Source organism: Miniopterus natalensis, chromosome 6, assembly GCF_054644295.1.
Source record: "Miniopterus natalensis isolate mMinNat1 chromosome 6, mMinNat1.hap1, whole genome shotgun sequence".
In the NCBI taxonomy this organism is placed as follows: Eukaryota; Metazoa; Chordata; class Mammalia; order Chiroptera; family Miniopteridae; genus Miniopterus; species Miniopterus natalensis.
The window spans coordinates 39,420,334-39,443,656 of NC_142086.1; the positions used below are offsets into that span (position 1 = coordinate 39,420,334).

Genomic DNA, 23,323 nt, shown 5'->3' on the forward strand with positions numbered 1-23,323 from the left:
ATCTGCTGGCTGCTGCTATACTCACAGTTCACAGTGACCTTGACTTGTTTGACGTCGGCCGAGGCGACCTCATTGGCAGCTTTGCACTCGTATTTGCCCGACTGCTCCCTGGTGATGCCAAGGATCTCCAGATATTCTTCTTCTCCTTCAAATTCTCTTCCTGAAAAACAGAGGTTTGCATGATTGTCTTGTAAAGTTTAACATATGCCTCCTTTAACAGATTGCCTCCATTTTTTTTTTTTTTAGAAGCAATCGTTCCACATGGAGTCTCAAAAATTCAACAATGTGCTCTGTCTGAGGTCAATTCCATGGAAACAGACCCCAAGACAAAAAGTCATGTGGAAGTGATTAAAGAGGACGTGTTCTTAGGAAAACCAGTAGGGAAATGGGAAGTTGGGACCCAGCAAGGAAGAAGCCAAGCGAGGGTGCAAGTCAAGTTCACAGAAGGCCAGCCGGCTCCATCCCTCGGGGAGCGCTGAGGACAGCACATGCCCCACTTCCAAGCTGTCCTGACCAAGAGTCAAGAAGCTGGAGTGTTTATATGTCTGCATCCCTCAGTCATTGGTTAAGGGCTCAGAATAAAGTGGGAGTTGGGGGGAGGTGCACACAAGTTGTAAAGGGCTCAGCAGGGCTATGGGTGAGGCATTGACATGATCATTTACACCATGCTGCAAAGCTACTCTTGTAACCAAGGACGTTGTTACAAGGAGATGTGGCTTTCTTCTGAGAAATTGTCCCTCTTCTCCCCCCGCCTCCTTTATGTGGAATTCTGTTCACAAGGGTGGCGTTCAAAACCCTGTCTTGCAGTTATGGCTTCTTTGTTCAGTATGAAACTACACCATTGCTGAGACTTCCAGGCCACAGACAGATCCACGAGAATGTGCTGCCGATGGTGCATTTTGTGACAGACTGTCACATGGTGTGACAGTAGGGAGCTAAGTACCATTGGCTTAAACAGTTGGGACTAGGAGTCTGAAGGTCCTTTTTGGAAAGTTCTATAAAGTTGGATGTTTCCATCATAGTAAGGAAATCTCAAGATTGGCAGGCTTGTTTAATTTCCCTCATGTGGAGTAAAAAATGATCAGGTGACTTTCTTCATGAAGAGAGGGAGGGGATAGATAATGAAGAGGAAGTGGAGGGGGAAGAAAGGAGAAACGGACAGAGGAGGTAAAGAAGAAAAGTTGAGGAGGAAGAGCTTGACCAGAAAGGCCTATGGACTTCAAGTCTAGCTAAATTAAACCCACTCACCCCCAAGTTGCAAAACCCCACTGCTGCTTGGGTCAGAATGGAACAGCTGGGAGAGTACTAAAGAACACAGCTCCGCCATCTCAAAGGAATCTTGCTCCTGATCATCCTACACGAAATGGTACCAATTAATAGCTTTGCTCAAATGCCACAAGCTGTTTTCCTTTTCTGGAAATTCCCTGATGGCCACATCAACATACCAGGCAGCCAGCACAGAGACAAACTCATCATCTAAATATGTCAACTAAGCCTGGTAACTAGGTTCCCAATAGAACATGCAGCCTCTTTGATAACAGTCTATAAGACAACTGTCAGGAACTTAAGTCTTGACACTCCAAACTTAAGTCTTCTGTCAATGTCTCTATCATGAGCTTTGAGGAAACTGCAATCCCAGCAATAACAAGGCAACAGTTATATAAAGTTATTTGGTTCTGAAGTCCTAAACATGATCTAGCACACCTACTAAAAAGTGTTTTAGAATAAGTTTATAAGTATACAGTTGCAAATTATTTATAAAAGCCTACTTTTTTCCCTTTATCTCTGTCTCTCCTTTTTTCTTCTGCACACATTTAAGCAAGTAGTCAGACCTGATTTCACAGGTCACAGAAGTGGAATGTGATAGAAAAGAAAACAGAAATCCCAGAAAGTGTAACAGTCCACTTTATTGGATTAGATGGGCAGGATTTGAGCCCGTAGGAGAAAAAAAAATCCTGCATACTTGTATCTATGGCCTGAAAGTCATGCCAGCTAACTGATGCTAAGAATCTTCTAGCTAAACATAAATGCCCTGAAGACTAACCGCAGCTCTGACTGTTGCAGGCCAAAAGCTCATTACAAATCTGTAGGGCAGGGGGGAAACTGACAGTAAGACATAATTATCAATTTTGAGAATAATGATGGGTTGAATGCAAAAAGAGTTAAAGATGATTTCAGAATGTTTTAGGGTTTCTGTCCCACACCCTTCAGCCTTATTCCCAGGTGGCTACAGAAGCAATTAAAGGAAAGAGAGGACAAGTGTGGTCTCCTTAGAGATGGTTCACAACACTGAACTCTTTTCAACTCCCAGAAAATACCTAGAAATGATGAGTAATAGATCCCAATCTTGCATTTTGAACTTTTGAAAGATATAAATCAGTTCCAGGAGAGAAAAAGATAATTTTAGCAACAGCACCACCTAAGGCCCTACCAGTTTGGGAAGACAGCACCGTAAGAATAAACGTTAAGATGAACTAGAGAAAACAAAATAATATTTATCAGGCTTTGGACTTGGGATTCTTCTATGCCAATGTAAGTATTAATAATCTCATTTTTTCCTGACAAGCAGATAATAAAACAGATCTTCATGGGATGAATTTTCAATCCTACATCTCTAGGAAGAACTTCCCCCATTCCTGTCAGAAGAGAAAGGGGGAGTTTTTTTTAAATGCCCCACCAATAAGGCAGAAATATCACTTTTGCTTCTCCCATAACTTTTCCACTCTATGGCTGCCTCTATCACAAGCATCCAAATTACATAGCTGTTTCAGTAGTGTGGGGGAGTCTCAAAGTGCAAGCCAAATACAGGTAAGAGAAACTAGCCTGATGAGAATTTAAAATATTAAACAACATCCCTGAGCCCTCCTTCTTGTCATTTTTTCTTTACCCCTGGATCCTCTAGTTGAAACTCTTGCACTGCCAGGCACTTGCTAGCCGTTTTTACTTGCATCCACAGGAGACTTCGCCCACAACACATTATATCTCTCCTATTCCACTTGAGGATTTCTCAACCCACAGTGTTTTGAGAGGAAATGGGAGCTTTTCTGTTGCTGGAAAGCCCAAGGACCACACTGTAAATTCCTCAAGAACCGTGCTTTACTCGCAAAGCCCCATGAGACAGCCCAGGGTTTGGCAAGATTAGTTACACCATAAATGTCTGTTGAGTTAGCAGAATCCAAACATAAGTAAAAGCTAGAGTCATGTTCAAGATATCATAGAGCTTAAGAGTAAGGAGATAAGTACTGAAAGGTGGCTAAGTATTTCTGTAAGAGAAGCTGGTGTATAAATCCACTCCCTTGTAATGATCCTAATAAGAGTACTGTACCCTTTTCCTGGGGAAGGACAGATGTGCTCAGTACTCTGCTGTACTAGGCTGAAGGGGCATCTCTGGTCACATCCTAAGGATGTATCTGCTGTGTAGAGTTATTATTTCAGAAAAAGGTGCAGAGACAACAAGAGAGCCCCTGATGGAAACAGAACAATGCCATTTCTTTCATCTAAGCAAGTGCAGTTTCTTGTTTCAAGGCAAAGAATACACCGCATTAGTCTTGAGTCACAAAACTCTAAAGTGCACTCAGATTCTCTCGTTCCTCACCCTTTGGCCCAATGTGTCTGTCTCCATCAGAGCACCTTTCTCACATTTTTTCAGTTCACTCTGACTAGCTGCTCTTAACCCAAGGGTCCTGTCACCATTTCCTTTCATTCGCTCAACCTTAAGAAGGCTCCCAGGCCAGAACGTGACATTTAACCTGTCGTTCAGTTCTCTGTGGAATAAAGTCCTCTGGCTACAACTCGGACCCTTTGCTTGTTCCCATCTATTATTTTCTGCCCTTGTACAATGTTTACTTGATATGCACATTTCAATATTTTGCTATTTCAAACATCTCAACCTATTTCCACAAGCTTGCTCACATTGTCGAGTGTTATATTTATTCTGGGATCTGGTGCTTAGTTTAAATCTCCCTGTGCTTTTGAGTCTCCTGGCAATATGCAGTTACCAGGCTATATAATGCCTTGTCCCTCTCCGTGTATGCACCTTCCAAACTCTTGCACATAATGAGAAACTGTTTACTCAAGTTGTACATATTAGTTCTTTTAATATTTCTTCATAAGTCAGAAAGAAGGTCCTAGAGCTAATGGCAAGAGGGAAGTGTTCTCTTTTGCGCTTTCCTAACAGAGGAAATCAGCCAGGACTACTCCGGTTAGAGTATGCCAGGTGCTGCCTCCGAGGTACAGTGCCTTCAGAGTACTGACCCTGCCTCCGTGAAACTTGTAGAGATCACATTCAAAATGTTGGTTTATTTAGATTTTCAAGGTCAACTAGACATTTGTACTCAAGCAGCCATTTCAAATCGAATACATTTCACCCTGGCTGGTGTGGCTCAGTTGGTTGGGCACCATCCTGTGCACTGAAAGTTTGCCAGTTCAATTCCTGCTCGGGACACATGCCCAGGTTGTGGGCTCAGTCCTCAGCGGGAGGTGTGCAGGGGGTAGCCGATCAATGTTTTACTCTCACATCAATGTCTTTCTCTCTCTCCGTCTCCCTCTCTTTCTGAAAGTAAATAAAAAATATTAAAAATAAAATAAAATATATTTCCATGGCACTTCTTTCTCACTTTCTCTCTCCTTCCCTTTCCTCTCCCCCCAACCCCATCTTCTCTCCTTTTCTCTCTCTCCCCCCCTCTACACACACACACACACACACACACACACTCACACACTTGCAAACAGCTATTTATTTACATATAACCTTCCAGTCTAACTTTTAGGGAACAGCAGCATACAAATTCACTAACACCCAAATATTTGCTCACTAAATAGAGCAGACCTATTCTTGAAAATTCCCCAGATATGACAATTGACCCTCTATTTAACATTTTTAAGAAATGCTTACTACAACACTAATCACTATGGCATGTGCCTTTCTTTTATTTTATTTGAGATACAACAAATACAATTTAGGAAACTTGTTAAATTTGAGTGTTTTATGACTTTGAAAAGGTAGAATCCCAAGGATTGTTAAATCTTAGAAAATGGGTGGATCTTTTTTCTTTTTCCACTATTCTGAGAAGAGTCTTATAAGTATTGCATCTCCATAGGTCATTTTTTCACAGAAGGGAAGATGTGTGTGTGTTTGCAATGGGGTTGACATTCCCTTTACTGACGTAAATTTGAATATTTACATGTAGAGGCTGCAAACACAATAGTTATAAACACAAACATACAGATTAATGAAAAGCAAAGAAGTGAAACTTGTCTTAGGGTTATGTGTTTGTGCATATGCGTGTTTGTGTGGGTCTGTGTTGGAAAAGGGAGTGAAAGGGTGAGTAAAAGCAAGCTATAAATTTCTGCCTCTAAAAATAAAAGAAAAAAAGACTGTGAATCAATGATGCCATTTGAAGTTTCCTGTGCTAACTTCAAATGCTGTAACAAGTTTGTTCTTACAGTACATTTCACGTTTATTTTTCCCTAAGGACATATTCACCTGTTCCTGTTTTTTAGTCTTTCCCTACTTTTTTTAAACATCACATTTTATACAAACATGCTAAAAAAAAAAGGAAAAAAAAGGAAGCTAGAGAATAACACAAGAAATCTAGGGGGAAAAATGCCTGCAATAGGGTTGTTTACATTTCCTGCCATGTCTCTTTCCAGACGCTTTGAAGCTTTTGTTTCTCAGTTTCACACCCCACCTGAGAGATCCTTTAGTGTTGGACAATGTTTTTGTCCAAAGGCTGAATCCACTCCTCATCACTACCTCTCATTGCCCGTCAAGGAAGGAGTGAAGAGTGGTAACCGATCCATGATTGAAAGAAAGCAGGTGTGAGGGGCAGACACAATTGCCAAAAGCAGCAATCATGGAACTAAGGAGACACAGGGAAGAGCAAAGTATTGAAGAGTAGGGGGGGGGGGCAAATAAGTGACACCATGAAGACAAATTTAAGAAACAGAAGAGGTGCCTGACCTGCGTGGTGTATTGGTTCAGTTATTGACTTAAGAACTAGGAGATCACCGTTCGGTTCCAGGTCAGGACACATGCCTGGGGTTTGGGCTCAATCCCCACTAGGGGGCATGCAGGAGGCAGCCGATCAATGGCCCTCTCTCATTATTGATGTTTTTCTCTCTCTCTCTCTCCCCCTTCCTTTCTCTGAAATCAATAAAAACATATTTTAAAAAAAGAAATAGAAGATAAAAATTAAAGAAGAAAGAGTTCTTAGAGAGAGGCATTTAACTATTAGGATATATGAGCTATATGGAAAAGTTTGGTTACTCTGTTGTAGAAATGTGGCCGGTTCGAATAGTAAGACACAACAGGGTGTGGAAACTGGCCCCATGCCTTCTGCAGCCCCAAAGGGTGTAGTTAGTACCCAGAAACCGGAGGCAAGCACAGTGCCAGGAAAGATTCACAAATGGCTTTGGCTCTATGAATGAGCACGGGCCAAATGAAGAATGCCCTGGCATTGTTTTTCTGGCATCCAGAGAGATCCAATTCATTATGGTTTGCATTTTTCCTTTCACATACAAAATCAGCAAGCTGACATAGTTTGAGCTCAGCAACCCACCGGAGGCTGCCATCCACGCATCATTTTCGTCCTGGGCCATGACATTCTGTTATTGTCTCTAACACTTAACCATTACCACCTACTTGGTCTCTGTTTTTAGAGACTGTCGGGACTTTCCAAATGCTAGGCTTGAAATCAAGATCCCCTGTGTTTGGTTGTCTGAAGAGAAATGATTGGTAATAGTTATTGTTCCAGTGTAGAGACCGCATCTGGTTTTGCTCATCACTGAAGCCCATTGTGCAGCATGATGCTGGATGCTGGCATGTTCCATAAATATTGCAGAGTGACTGTTGAATGAGTTACCACTTCAATAAACGTGGTCTAGGCACTGTGTTGGGTAACTTGAATATTTTCTTATTTAATTCACAATACTGTTAAGATTGCTTAAAGATGAGGAAACACAGGAACCCAGGTTTAAAAAAGAGCCTTAAGGAATGCACCCAAGTTTATAAGGTTATTAAGGGAGAGCCGAGGTTTGGACCAGGTTTATGAACTAGGCATGGCTATGTTCATCATTAGAATGCCAGGAGATATTAGAGTTGGCTGAACTCTTAGCTCCCAGAATCTGCTCTGTTTCGGTTTCTGAGTACACCAGGAAGTTGAGAATGGGACACTTGGGAAATTTCCAAAGCAAAGCAGCTCAGTTATAGATAAAAAGATAGCCGTCAGCTTTTATAAGGTTTGTACGCTCCACTTAATTCTTTATTGAGAGAATCAAATAAAACAGTAAGTGAGAAAAAAGTTGGTATTTAAAGGTTTAGCCCCACCCACTTATTTATAGAGCTCCCCCCCAAAAAAGATATAACATTGGTGCACATAAATGCCAACAGCCAGCAAAGTTGCTACAGGAGCCCGGTAGAATGCACTTACATTAGGAAAGGCTTACTGGGAGAAGTGGGTTTCCAGGGAGTTGAAAATCACAAGGGGAGAGTCAGAGCTGGCAAATTGATAGAAGGGTGTGGCAGTCTGGGCTGCCTGCCTGCCTGTTCGCCACGCAGGAGAAACGAACAGTGTGAGGTGACAGTGAGGCACATTCTCGGGTGTGAGAGGTGGTGTGAAGACTCTGGATTTGCTGTGTTCAGTACCTCTGCATCTCAAGGAACATACATGCAACCTTTGGGCACCCATAAAATACTCAGTAAAAATGACATTTTGTATAAGTTTCTTCCCTCCCTCTCTCTCTCCCTCTATCCCTTCCTTGTCTGGAGACAACTTGGTATGAAAGCATGGAATCCCATGGAAATTCTGTTTGTTTAAAGTCCTTTCTGTGTCAACACCATTTATGCTCAGTGACAATTTCTTGTCGCTGAGACCTAAGGTGTATTGCTACTCCACCCTGTGAGTTCCTGTGGAAGGGAAGCTGGGTATTCACGGATGCTTAATGGTCACCATCAGTCCTAACCAGCTGGCAGCAGGGGCCTGGGGCGTGACGCTGAGAGGGATTCTGAGGCAGAGCCTGGGCTCAATGAGAAAGGGGCGATGTCTGTGAGTCAGAGAGAATGTGCGTCACATACTTGGATCTTTACCTGCCCTGGGGTCATCTGTAGTCCACTTGAGTTTTCTTGGGTATGAAGAAATATATTCTAAAGGCAGCGGGTAGGGTGAAAACTAGTGACTTCCTGGGTTGGAATGCAGTTGGTACCACTAAGGCGATTAGGAAGGAGTGTTTATTTTGGAGCAAAGATAATGAGTTTGACTCTTGACCGGGTTGGTATCAGTTTTTCTTAGAACATCCTGGGGATTACATTCCGTAGGCACTCGGAAACAGGGAGTTGCTAAGACACTGGGGCTAAATGTAATTTAAATGTGTAATAGATACACTAGTAGTCACTCCAACTACTGTAGTAGGGGCTGCAGAACATTTGTGTGATGAAGCATGACGTCATAGAGCAAGGACTCACTGTCCCACTTCACTTTTGTTCTCTCAGGGGTGTGGGGAAGAAGAGGCCAAGAGGTAAAAGTGTAAAAAGAAATATCCAGAAGAGTCCTTTGCAATAAAATAGAAGCGAGAACTCCTGCAGCTGTTGGTTATTTTCCAGACTATTTCCTAAGAAGGAGGTGAGACAGAACAAAAAATTGCTAGTCCAAGGGAACAGCAACCACGATCTTTCACCATTGTTGTCAGAACCGTAGGGGTACTGCACGGCCTGTCATTAGCGATTCTGCCATGGCTGAGCATTAAATATCAAACGATACGAGACCAGCAGTTGCTGTTTTCAAAAGTCACACAAATCAATCGGCATTTTGTAAGCGAGTGTGTTAAATGCAGCAGGGCGATTGCACCGTGGAAGGATTGCTGGGCACAGTTTTGTGGCTGCCCCAGAAGGCTTTGAAATGTGGTTAAAACATCTGGCCCCCCGCCCTTCTCTTACAGGCCCCAATGCTGCAGTGACCTCATTTGGGCTCACCCCGAATCCCAGCCTCTCTTCTTCAACCAGTCTCACTGCTGAAGGAGTTGTTTGACCCAGTTTAGAAAACTGTTCTTGCTACAAGTCAATAAATAAGTAATGAAGAGAAAAGTGGGAGTAAGGGTGGGGGTGGGCGTGGAGGTAGGCCAAAAAAGAAAATGGTTTAAGCATGAACTAAGGTGATAATCTTAGAATGTTCCCATTTAACATAAGGTGGGCAGGCTTCGGTTGCTCAGGGGTCAACACAAATAAGAGTAAGGAGCCCAGCAATTTGCTTCCTGCTCTTAGACCAAAATGTATGAGCTAGAAACCCATCACCACCATCGACGTTCAGTTTGGATGGCAGCCCCCCGCACACCAGCACTCCTCCGTCCTGGCCGGGGTGTCCTGGACTCTCTGTGGAGCACACGGATGTCAGTGGGAGTGAAGGCCCCCGCTCCAACGTGGGGAGCGCACACGGAGGCGGAGCGGGAAACACCGGGAGCCAGCTCGGGTCTGCTCCTGAAAGCAGTCGTCTCCCAGGCTGGGCCTGTGCACCCCTGGAAGGTTGCGAGGCCAGTGAGCCAAAGCTTAATAGGAAACCAGCAGCGATTTGTCTCCACTGCTATTTATGTTTCAAGCGGGTGACAGGCTGTCAGCCCAGCTGAGGGTCGCTAAATTTACTGCCTTTCAGATTACTGCCACAGTCTCTGGCTTGACAAGTCACTTCATTTAAAAAGCACCGCGTGAGGATGTTTCCTCCACTTCTTTTTAAATAAAAACAAAGGCAGAGGGAAAGGGCCACCATAGAGGTTTAGTTTAAAATGAAGAAAGCCGGCAAAGCTGTCTTAGCCTGATGGGAGGGCCCTGCTTTCACAAACCCCCTCTAATTAAAGCGGCAAGTGAGGGAAAGGGCCAGCCCGAAGTTTCTGGTTTGACTGATGCGTGGGGCTGGATGGTATTTTTATGAGAGGGGGAGGTAGTAATAAAATGAGTTTTTATATCTGTAGAATATGAATGCTTAAAGGACATTCAAGTGGAGATTCCTTCTAAACCATTGGATATAAATGAAGAATAAAACGACTTATTTTTTACTCTTTATTTTCTTAACTATTAATTTATTTTCTGAGGTGTTTATAGACTGAAGACATTATAGACAAGAAGAATAAATTAACCATCTAAGGGTAAAGGGCAAAGAGGTGAGGTACCTCCCAATGTCAAATGAGATTAATAATTCAAAATATACTTTTTAAAATATAAAATGACCTAAATACTTAAAATATGCATGCAAATCGACTGTGATCTGAACAGCAGAGCATGACTTCTGAGTACCATTATAAACAGTCACTTGACAAATATCAATTTGTCATTGGCAGCCAATGATTTAAACAGGAAGCACAAGAAACAGAGGAAGTTTAAAAAGATATTATTCTTAATTTTTATTAAACTTACAATCTCATCGGGGATGAATATAGTTAAACAGCTCTGGAAGGCCTTGACCTTATTGTATGTGAGTGGGAAATGGATTAAATGATTCAGTAGTTATACTCGAACTTTGTCTAAGAGTTTCTATGAAAAACGATTAATCATGTTTCCTCCATGATTTTAAATGCTACTCTTATTTACAGTTTGGTTGGCCTCTTGATTCTGTTCTGTTTCTTGATTCCAGTTGTCTAATCCTGGGCTAGTCTCTTATGATTTTAATCACATTAGCTTTTTAAATACTTTTAATTAAGGATATGAATAGTTATTTTTCAGTATTTTTCTGATTGGTTCCATTTTTTCCCCCCAGATGAACTTTAGAATTACCTTCTAAATCAAACAAAAAGGAATATTCTGTCCTTTGATCAGGTTTATTTTGGATTTAGAGGTTAATTTAGAGAGATACAGCTTTGCAACCTCAATTCTTCCTATCCAAGAATAAGATATTACTTTTAAGTGTTCTTTATTTATCCACCAATTGTTTATTTTTCTTCCCAATTCCTGAGAATTATGTGCTAAGCTTATTCTAATATATTTTATATTTTCTTATTTTTAGTAAACAGGGTCCTTTTTGTCACTATCTAACTGGCATTGCTCATATCTAGAACAACCATAGTTTTGTGTCAGTACTATGACTGGCTACCCATTGAATTATCTTTTTCTTATTGTTGCTAAAATGGTGTTGAAATAACAAACTATCCTATTTTGGAAAAAAGCAAAAACCCTCACTTTATTTACCAAAGCAAATTCAGATAGATCAAATGATTTCAAATTAAAAATTAAACTATAAAAATACTAAAAGACAATAGTTTGATAATACTGAAAAAGGGAATACCTTTCTAAGCAAGTTATGAAACATAGAAGCCACAAAAAAAGAGATTGGTTAGACTACATAAAAAGTAAAATTTTTTCTATAGTACGAAACCTTCCTCAGCAACGTCAATACATAAATGACAAGATGAAAACGTATTTATAATATATATTTCATAAAAGGGCCAAATTCCTTAAAAAGTTGAATTTTTAGTCAGTAGGCTGGTCCGACCAGTTTGGGAGAGTTTGCCAGTATCTTCCAAAGCTGAGAGTATCCGTATATGACTCAGCAATCCTGCTGTGTGCTGTAATGCTCACAGAAGCACCCACATTGTGTAGAGGATAAATCAGCTGTTGCATATTGATATGATAGGACATCGTACAGAAAGAAAATGAATAGGTGACGGCTAGAAGTGGCAACATGGGCCATCTCCCAAACATAAGTAAATAAAACAGAGAAGTAAATAAAACAGAATAAATAAAGTATAAATCCCCTCATCTGAAAACTATAGACAAGCAAAACTAATCTTTATTTTCCAAGGATGCTATGTAGTTGGAAAATTATAAAGCCAAGCAAGAAAAAAATTATCTCAAAATATTTAGCAGTTATACCTATGTGCTGTACTTTTGATATAAATGTATTCACTTAAGAAAATTTAATTTATGTAATGTAATGATAACCAGTCATAAAAAGATATATTGATTATAGAATACTATGTATAGTATATTCTCCTTTGTGTTTGAAAGTTGTACACACATAAATGCACACATTCATTTGTATGTTTTTTTACACACTTGCTATATATATATACACACAATGTTAGTAACAGTCTTGCTTCTGAATTATGGAATCAGAGTGTCAGAAGTGTGTGGTCAGGGAATTTTCCTTCATTTTATGCTTTCCTATACTGCTTGAATTTTTGACATAGATCATATATTTTATATTGGAAATTTTTAAAAAATGAAATTGGATTTAATAATTTCAGTACAGGGAAAAGACATACCCACCCTTGTGGCTGTATCCTCAGGGCAGGTTTCTCATAATGAAAAAGAAAATCTGAGATTTTTCTATTTCTGCCATAAGGAAAGAAGAATTAATATGGAAATAAGACACTAATACCTAATGACAGTAGCAAGGAAGTTGGTATTACATAGAATCAGAACAATTCTCTAATTGGCTAGATAATGCAGAGTTTTAATGACTGTATGTGGCCATTGTCTCTTTCACCCTACCTCCTGTATGACTGTCCAACTGTGGCTGTTAGAGAATTATGATCTGCAGGCTCAGCCCACTCAGCCCTGGAGCAGTGAGACTTGAGCCTGTTAAGAGGGGTCTGGACATAGAGTGCTGATCCTGAAGGTGGAAGGCATCTATATGCATATTCAGATGCCTTTTCCCTACAGGCTCTCCACCCTGAAGCACCAGTTTGCTTGAATGCTCTTTAATTCTTGTCGCTGGATTCAGCTGAAGTTGGGCTAAATCATGAACCTGATCCATCATCTAGTTGTCAGTTTTTCCCTTCCTCCAAGGCTGAAGTCTTAGTGCTGTATTTCTATCACTGACTAATAACCTACTAGCTTTCATGCAGCACCATTATCCAGAAATCTCTGTGCCCTGCTATTGTCACAGCCCTTTGGATCTGCATATTCTGTGAATGATCCCAACTTGAGTTTCTTTAATGATATGAGCTATGAGTCCTCCCGGAAAGGGGAGGAGGCCTGAGGTGTGGGTAGAAAGAATCCATCCTTTGTCCTAGTTTGTTTTTCCTTTTATACTCCTACTCAGCTTACCTTCCTTTCTTTCAGAAAACGTCTAAGTTTGCTAGTGGCTTAGGCCCCCCATAGCCTAACAGGCAAGAACCACAAAATTATTTCCTAAAAATTATACAATTAGTAGCATTTATATGGAGAACTTTTATGGACGGAGAGATCAGGTGATAACGAATACCTCTCATACAAAAAATATCATTTTCAGTATTTTCCCCCAGATTTTATAGCACAGAACTTTGTATCTCAACAAACACTTCAATGCATTCAATCATTTATTTATTTCAGACAACTTCCCAGCCCTGTGTTGAAGCTGTTTTGTCTTGCTCTAGGCAGCTGATCAGTCTGCCTAGAAAGTCTGCCCTCATCACATCCCATACCCACCATATAAGGATCTCACTGCAATCACACAGAATAACTGTCTAGAGATTCAGTTGCTAATAAATTTCAACATACGATTGTCAAATGCTTATTTAAGACATTTGATAATTACAAGGCATATTGTTATGAACTGAATGTTTGTGTTTTGTCAAAATTCATATGTTGAAATCCTCCCCCCAACGTGATAATATTAGGAGATGGGGCCTTTGAGGACTGAGTAGGTCATGAGAACAGAGCCCTCATGAACAGGAGAGCAATGCCCTTATAAAAGAGACCCCAGAGAACTCTCTCACCCCTTTTGCCATGTGAGGACATAGGAAAAAGATGGCCATCTATGAGCCAAGAAGTGGGCCTTCCCCATACACTGACTCTGCTGGTGCCTTCATCTCGCACTTCTCAGCTTCCAGAACTGTGAGAAATAAATGTTTGTTGTTTAAGTCACCAATCTATGGAATTTTGTTATAGCAGCTCAAACTGCCTAAGACAGCATATCTACTCAGTACTCTACTATCCATTTAAGAGTTTCTGGAGTCCATCCAAGGATCACGTGTTTAGAGCATGCCACTTGGACTGTAATTATGCACATCCTAGAAATGGCTTCCCTGAAGTGAGATCACAGGCTTTTCTATAAAGACTATAAAAAAATTATCCCTTTGAATACATTTTCTATGTATTTCATAAACTTCAGGCAAAAAATTGTCTGATACATTGCTCAATATCCTTCATAAATAAATTCTATGCCTCATATATTTGCAGAAAATAATGTCTCTTCAGATGGAAATTTAAATTCTTACCACTGTTTTCAAAATAAAAAAGTAACTATGTGAATCAATGTATTTTTCCCCTTTGCTTTCACTTTAGAAAAATTATGCAAATATTTGTGCCCAGGCATAGTGATCAGCTTATCTCAGGTTCCTGTCAGCATCTATTCCAGTGTTTCTCAAAGCGTGACCAGTGGACCACCTATAAAAGAATGACTCTGGGAGCTTATTATACATGCAGATCACTGAGCCCTTTCATAAAATTACTGAATCAGAACTTTATGGATGAGGCTCCAGGAATTCCATGTGTTTATAAAGCTCCCTAGGTGATGTGTGGGCATACCTGCATTTGGGAACCATCTATCTGATCTTAGTAGTCTGAAATCCAGAGGCATATCCCTTTTCTTCTTTCAAGGGACTTCAATAAACTCCAGCTGATAGATTTAACATTGGCTTGGGATAGGGGATCCATCCAGTTTTTAGGCCAGAGGAGAAAAGTGAAATTATCATGATAAGAATCAACATTCTCCATTGAACTTGACGCACAATTCCCATTCCTGAGCTAACAATTCAGCCTCTATTCGTTGGTATCACTTTGTGTCATAAACTGCTTACTTATGCTAGTTTATTTACCTTTATAGGTGTATTTTTTTCTCTTTCTTTACCAATGAAGCTACTTAAGTTTAGCAAGTTAAGGAACTTTCCCAACATCACACAGATAAATGGCAGAGCCAAGATGTATGTGGGACTCTAGTATGGTATAATGGTTACACCATATTTTAAAATTATTAGCTCTATTCCTGGGACTGATCTCCATTCTAGACTCTCAGTTCCTGACTAAAGCAGATGCTGCCTGCCTGCTGGTCTGCCTGGACCTCTACACAAAGCCTGGATCCCAATTCCCAACTGTCTACTGTCCTTTACTTCCTCCTTTCCTGCAGTTCACTGTGTTTTACTTGGCATGGTTGTTAGATTTCCATATTGTAAAAATCACCAAGAGTAGATCATTTACATGCAAAGTTAGACAAGAAAACACAAATTGCCTTTCCTACCTCCACTATGCATGAATTTTTTTACGGAAGTGCCTTTGATCAGTGAATAAGCTATCTGTAAACTTGAAAAAGGGCAGATGGATGGCTGCTGACCTTCTCAAGTATTAGAAGATTCCTTACGAGTAAATTAATTTGTAAACATGTGAGAGATTTAATTTTTTGGGATCATGTTAAGTAGGATCCCAAGCAACCTACCCCACACTTCAGTAGTCTGGTTGCAGAGTTACATTGAAAGTACATGTGGCCAGCATAAGGTGTAAGCAGATAAGGAGATTCGAAGCAGGGACTGCCTGTGTGCTGAGATTTGACAGGTTTCCAAGCAGGATAAATTGCCTCAAAGATATCAAACTTTAAAGCTTAATTATTTCCCCATTAAGACTTCTTTTGCAATGCAAATATTAATGCAAGTGATTATACCTTTTATCAGCTAATGTCTTAATTCTCAATTAACACCAAAGGGACTTGTCAGCTTGCAGGCAATCGGGATAGCTACCTGTGGGGATAGGTTCTCGGGAACTGAGGGGACTAGAATGGAAGAAGAGGGGTTCACAAGTTCGGAAAGCACATTTTACAAAACTCTGGCTTAGTGTGTTGAAATGTTTGAGGTCACTAAGAAGTAGGTAGCAAACACTGAGACAGAAAATCATTCTCACTAATATCTAGTCTTGATGTAAAATTAATTGCAGATAAAAAAAGGTCATGGCTTGTGATATATAAATAAATCTGCCTTGGAATAAGTATGAAGCACACTAAAAGTCTTTGGGTCCATTTGGGGTCACGCTAGGTGGTCTTTTAAACTTGTTGATCCATATCTTGATGAGAACAATAATATCCAGTTTTTCAGAAGATAATTGGGTAGGTTCTGAGCAGGGGGTCTTGGAATTCCAAATCTCCTCAGCTTTTCCTTCCTTGTGTACTATTCTAAAATATTGTTGGTTTCCAGAAAGCTAAACTTGATTATATCAATATCTCAACACAACATAAACTGATGCAATTTTAAGTTCCTGGTCTAAAAGAACCTCCAAGGTGAAACAGCTAAGTACCTCAGATCACCCCCTTTGGACAGATGGTTTCACCCAAAGGCAAACTTAGTCATGGTTCTCATGCAACACTGCCTGACCTGCTGTGTTCAGGAGCAGAGAAGACCATAGGGAAGGTGTGTGACTGGGAACAAGACGGTAATAGAGTGGGGCGCAGGAAGATCGTGGGAAGAAATCAAGTAAATCAGACCATGGGGAGGAATAAGAGCAGGAAGGAAATACTACCAGAATGGTAAGCATCTGGAGAGACTCACAGATACTTCCAGAAAAGAAATTAGCTTTGCTGGCAATCAGGGCAGACAGGGCTTTGTTTTGGGTGATTGAGCGTAAGCCTATTCACAGAAAGACTTCATTTGGATATGACCTCAAATAACCATGCTAAGAAATGGTCACCTGTCATTCTACATATCTGAGAGTAAGTGAATAGATGAGCATATGATTGCAAAGGTGGCTGGGTATAGAAAAGCTTGAGTCACAAAAGTTCAGAGTGGTCATTCGTGACTTTATAAAGATAATTTTTAGTTCTCTGTAAAGGACTGGAGGGGCCAAAACATGTTATTTTAAAGCAATATCTCCAGCCCTGATTTAGTTTCAGGTGGTTTAAGGGCTTTAGGCTTAGGCTTGGGCACATTATCAAGGCACTCTCTGCTCAAGAATAATTAAAAAATTATATCCCTGTGTTTAACTCTTCCTTACCTAATTGAATGTCTACCTAGAGAGTTGTCTAGTGCTATCATGGACTGGAGCTATCGGTCACTGGCATGGGAAATGAGGGTGCTCGCTACATACAAACTACCTGGGTGGTTGTGGACTAATTAAAACTAGGTTAGAACAAGGCTTGGTTGAATGACAAAATTAAACTATGATGCAGTTTCAAAGCAGTCAGATGCTTGACTGCCCCCTTCACGAAGCATTGGCCATTGAGAAATCTAATCCTACTAATGAATTTCAGAGGGAAGATGGGGAGTGGGTGGGGGTGGGAGAGGTGGGGAGAGATTAACCAAAGAATTTATATGCATATATGCATAATCCATGGACACAGACAATAGTGTGGTGAAGGCCTGGGGTGGGGTCAGTGTGGGGTAGAAGAGGTCAATGGTAAAAAAAGGGGACTTCTGTAATACTTTCAACAATAAAGATAAATTTTAAAGAAAGAAATCTATTCCTCCCTCATCAAGTAAGAATTCTTAAAGTGATTGAAGGATAAGAGGTATTTGGAAGAAAATATGTGTGTTTGTGTGTATGTAGAAAAGTAAGTGGCCGAATTTGGGTCAGTAAAAGTGTGGAATTATTCCTTAAAGTAGCAAGAAAATATTTTTCACTACATGAAACTTGAGACATATATTTAAAATGGAGTTAGGGTAAAGAAATTTTAAAAATCATTTCATTAAATTTAATTGAAATCATATAGACTTAACTCTATTTTCTGGAAAAGACACTAGTAACTTTTTCAAATTACAACCCAGAACACAGGTTCTCGAAATCTTTCAGGTAGCAGAATACCTGAAAATGATAATGATCTTTGACTAACAATAAGTCCAAATATAAGAGGCAAAATATTTGATTACATGATCTTGTGATTATCCTGTATTGGACTGTTAAATTTTAATTCAGGAAAAAATAGTTCTGACACTAAAAAATTTAAGAACTTTTTATGGGATAACCTTCAATCAATAAAATTCTATTTAGTCATATTTCTCTTCTAACAAATCATGAAAGGAATGCCAATATTTTATTTTAGCAGCAGAGCCACTCAGGTCAGTTTCTGGAACACCAATGTTCCTTGGCAGATAGTTTGAAAACCACTGAAATAGTTTCCAAAGGAAAAATCAATGCAATCATGTTCAAGAAAAAAACTAAAATCAAATAAGTTCAAGGGATGGTAAAGATTGCAGCTGTTGCATAGATCAACTGTTGCCAATTGTCCAAATTTTGATAAGCCAAACATATCAATCAGGAAATTGTTTGGTATCCTTGGGTTCTTCATAAAGCTGGCTCCTTCTACCTTGTGGAGAGAGAGAGAAAGAGGGAGAAAGAAAGAGAGAGAGAGACTTTCTACAAATATAAAAATATAAGCAGGTGGCTCTCCCTTTATTAACCCCTACTTGATGACTACCAACTGCTCAGAATAGAAAGCATAGTAGAGAATTTAATTTGACAACTGTTACAAGCCCAGCACCTTGCTGGGAAAATATAACAAAGCATAAGAAGACAATACTGAAAAGTAAAGGGGATGCAACTGTTTATAAAACCATTATATTGATAATAATTCATCAATAATGACTTACATTTGCTTTACTGTTGATATTCATTCCCTGTGGGTGTTCTGGTTCCCTACTTTTGAATATGATGAATAGTGCTCACAGTAGGCACTCATTAAACCTTGATTTCATGTTAGACTCTTTCTCTTTCTGCCACAGCTGTCAGCAAGAGTTTTTACCTCTTAGACTGAATAACCGGCTCTATTTCTGGTGAACCACTTGTAAAATGCAAGATTGGAGATTTAACACCAGTGTCTTTCCTGAACAAAAATCTTTCATTGCTGGGTATATTCCATATATAACCTCTTATGGTTTTATTGATAAACAAAATTGTTATTTAGAAAATGAAACAATTCCTGAGACTGTGGTTTATTTTTTGCCAAATTTGTTTTAAGTTGGAAGCAGCATAGGTACAGAGAGGGAATTGGCAAACTATGGCCCATAGGCCAAATTTGACCTGCTGCCAAGGCTTTTGTTTTTTGTTTTTCTTTTAAAAAATTACAACAGGAGCAATATTTTGTACACAGTGAAACTATAAGAAATTCAAATTTCAGTATCCATGAGTAAAATCTAATTGGGACACAGCCATGACCCATGTATTTACTTAATGTCTAGACTGCTATCAGCTAGGACAGCAGAGTTTAGTTGCAACTTAAGCTACTTACTATCTGGTCCTTTATTGAAAAGTTTGGCAATCCCTAATATAAAGAAAGAACCAACCAAACAAGCAAGGACTGCATTTTTCATTGGGCTGTTGAGTTTCCCATTCTTTAAACTGGGGCATATAGCAGATGACATCAACACTGCATTTCAGAAATATCATTCTATGAACTAGGATCTAAGCAATTACTTTCCTTTAATTATGATAGCAGTACTTCTGAGTGCACTTGCATTTTTAGGTCATCCTAAATATCGTTCTGAAGCAGCAGTACTCAAACTAGGAAAAGTCACCTTGGGAACTCCTTAAAAAGGAATATTCTTAGGCTCAAATCCAGAAGTTCCAGTCTGGTAGGTCTGCGTTGAGTCCCAAGAATCTGCATTGTAACACTCTGGGGGTGATTCGGATGAACATTTTCACTGCCAAAGCTTCACAAAGCTTCACAAAGCCCCGATTCACTGGTTCCTTTTCCCTGGCCTCAACAAAATAGTCACGGTGTAAGGAAATCTTTAGAAGCTCTCTGGCTGTGGGTATAAACTGAACTATGTGAGCCTGCACCCTGAGACTTTCTAGGGAGGAGATTGCTGGCGAGTTGCTCCCAGGAAGAATGCAGTAAAAATTAGCATCAGACTAACAGTCTTATACCTGCTTCTTTCTGAAAAAGCTGAAAAGGCCCCAGGTGTTTCTCTTGCCTGCTGAAGAGATGGGGATGGCAAACATGCAAGGTGCAAGGCCTTTCGGTTTCCACAGCAGAGCCATGATATGAAATCACACACAAACGCCCGAAAACAAGAAGGCAGAGAAATGTGAACAAAGCAGTCACGGTGCTTTCAAATGATGAAATTAGAAATTATATTTCCAAGAGTTGAAAAGTTTTCCCCTCTGAGAGTCGTATTATTCCAAATTCACAATAAACCTCTTTCTCATTTTATGCTGCCTGGGAATTCTTTAAATTGATGGACTATAGAAGAAATGGCATGACATTCTCATAGGGGCTGACAGCCTAAAATGACCACATGGTTTACATTTGGGAACACATTCATCTCCTCCCCCTTCCCCCTTTCAAATGGTCCTCTTTGCCCGAGTCAAGGCTCAAGACTAAGATTAAGTCTATTCAACAAGGAGAGAGAAAAACTGGCTACAGGGAATTGGAAGACAATCATCCTTAGAAAGGTGCAGCCCTGGGAAATCAACTGCACCAAAGAAGATTCCAAAGGCTCTAGGAGGTCTCTGGGAAGGCAGAGAGGTAAAGGAGACGATATTAGCAGTGCAGTGCAGAAATAAAAAAGGGGGAAAAGACAGGGCACCCTTGTTGAAATCGTTCCAGTGAACAAATAACTCCACCCAAAGAAAATCTATGTGAAGGGGGGGGAGGGGAAGAATATGTCTCTAACTTCCTACTACCTTAAATTTTTCTCTATATATCTCACCCAAGGGTGCCTTATTGCCTGACTTTCCTGGGGTACTGTTGGAGTTTTGTAAGATTCTAGGAAGAATTAAACATTTATGTGAATGAACAGAGCAGGAATAACACCTGCATCTGCATTATATAAGCTAGAAAAAGTATGGCACACATCATCAATCCTTTTGCCTCAGGACATAAAGTGATCACCAGCTGGCCTCAGAATCATCCATATACCATATAGCAGAGGGCCTTGTGGGGAAGAAGAGAGACTTACAAGCTGCTAAGAACAACTGCACAGCCTGGCTGGTATAGGTAAGAGAATGCTCGTTCTAAAAGTAGTGAAATGTTCATGTCTAGTTGTCATTTATATCTCAGCACCTCCCTTTTTATATCCTCTGTTGCTTCTTAGATTTCAGTGACTTACATACTGTTATTTCTGAAGTGCTGAAAGTGAGTGAAGAGGAATTAAATATAAAAACAAAGATAAAAGTTCCCACAAGAATGAGTGAAGAAGGGATCACATACTTAATTCTTGGGTAGGGGTGTGTGTGTGTGTGTGTGTGTGTGTGTGTGTGTGTGCGCGCACAAATGGAGAAAGTGAGGAGTCAAGAGAATCTCTACTGTTCAACACATTTTGCTATCTCCATTCTCCCAAAGCAAAGATCTGTAAGTCCCCATCCTTCAGTGCTTGGAACAGCCTGAAGAATCCTCGGGACAGGTGGGCTTTCTCCATCTGCCTCCTCTAGATATCACCTGGCTTCTGTTCTAGCTCTCGGAAAGGTGGCAAGGGCAAGAGCAAAGGCAGGGGGGATTAAGGAGGGCCTGCAGAGGGGAGGGAGGACAGGAGAGAGCAGGGAGAGTCTGCAAAGGGGGGAGGTGAGTGCCAGGCAAGGGCTGCAACAGGAGGCGGGAAAGGAAACAGTGTTGAGACTCTGGAGGGTGGGAGAATGGAAAGGAAAGTTTAAGTGGTGTACAGAGTGAAAGTAAGAAAAGGAAGGGGAAGGTTCATAGCATTTATTGAGTGGTAAGTCTATGAATTATATGTTTTAACTTTGTTGAAAACTCTGTAATACAAGTTTTATCCTTAGAGATGAGGAAACTGAAGAGCACGGTTGCTAACTATCTGACCTGAGATCACACAGAGTGGGGGAGGAGTTGAGCACTGAATCTGGTTCACTGGATCAATATTTATTAAGAGTGGACTGTGAAAGAAGCACATGTGCTAAGCAATTCCACACATACTTCCTTGTTTAATTCAGAAAAAAAATGACATTATGAGATACATATATATCTCATATATATTTATTTCATATATATGCCATTAAATTAATAGATGTGGGGGAGGAACAGAAATCTGAATTAGTTTTCAAGATTATAAAGCTAATCGGTGGCAGGGTCAGGATTTGAATTCAACTCTAGCTCTGAATTCCATACTTTTAAAAACAGAGCTGAAATTCTATTTCAGAAATAAAGAAAAGGGACTAGACTGAAGGGAGATCTATGGCTTGAGATAGAAGAGATCAAGAAAATAAAGAAAAAAGGAAGTATGTATCAAAAAATGAGATAGCTGATAATTAGGTTAAAAGCCAATTAGATTATTTTTAAACTTTTGGTTCTTACAAGGGAGTCAGAAAATTTACTTTAACACTCACAGTTGATTTTTCTGGTCATTCCACCTTATTTTATTGTTTTGTCTTATAAAATAAACAAGATTGTGTAGTATAACAGAACATTGAAACTGAAGTTAGGAAACCTGACTTTATAGTTTTGTCATTAATTTTGGGCAAGTAAATAAATAAAAATCTCCAAAATTAACTTTGTTCAGCTATAAAATAGATGTTGCAATACCTTTCTTGATGACCTCGCAACATGACTAAGAAGTTCAAAAGAGATAATATCCAAATACTATATATTTGTAAGTAAATGCATACAAGTACATTTCACAGCACTCTTGTCTGAGGCTGCTCGAGAGTCTCCAGCTTATTCTTCCTTTTCCCACTTGGACCATCCCAGGAGTCAACTTCCACATAAGTCTCTGCCCATGAAGTCACGGGCTCCAAAGAGCTGAGTACTAGTCATTTGCAGGATACCAGAGCCCTCAAACCCTCAGAAATAGTTTATACTCTGAGCTTCTGCCATCTTATAGGTTTATTCTTCCCTCTTGGAGCCTTTCCCAAATTTGTATTGTGTATTTAAATCTAATCAAGCCTTGAATATTGCCTCTGAAGATGGCAAAACATCAATTTGTTCTATTTGACGTGATGGAGTTGGAACTTTTAGATTGCGGTGTGCAGATTAATGCAAATGCTGTCCCTCTTCCCCAGAAAGACATTTCCTCTCCTGTCTGGGCTTTTTCTACTTGACTTTCAAGGACCGGTCCAAGTGACATCTCCTTTATGAAGCCTCAGTATCTTACTTTCTCCTGCTTCTTTCTCCTCTTAACCCCTGCTTAAAATACCCCTATTCCCAACCCCCATTCTTTTTTGGTTTCCCTGTATTTTCAAAGAATGCTGTTCATACAGTTGTGGTGCCCTAGGTTAGCTTGCAGTGACATCACATGTACAATTCTGCCTCCTCGAGTAGACTATGGCATTCAGGAAGTTAGCGCTCCAGGCCTACTTATTTTCATATACCCCCATTCACTCGTTGACTTCTATACTTACTGACTTCTACAAGATATTGGGCTGGGTGCTAAAGACATAGCAGTGAATAAACTCACTTTCACTGTCTTGAAGCTTGCCATCTCAAGTGTGTGTATA

The 23,323-nt window shown here is 40.0% G+C and overlaps 1 protein-coding gene across 1 annotated transcript in view; it reads right to left on the minus strand.

Annotated features, from left to right (window-relative positions):
• Positions 1 to 23,323, minus strand: part of LSAMP (limbic system associated membrane protein) — a 562,686-nt gene that overhangs the window by 48,480 nt on the left and 490,883 nt on the right. The window contains exon 4 of the mRNA XM_087818171.1: positions 26 to 160. Within this exon, the coding sequence (XP_087674297.1) occupies positions 26 to 160 (135 nt within the window). The remainder of the gene's footprint in view (positions 1 to 25; positions 161 to 23,323) is intronic.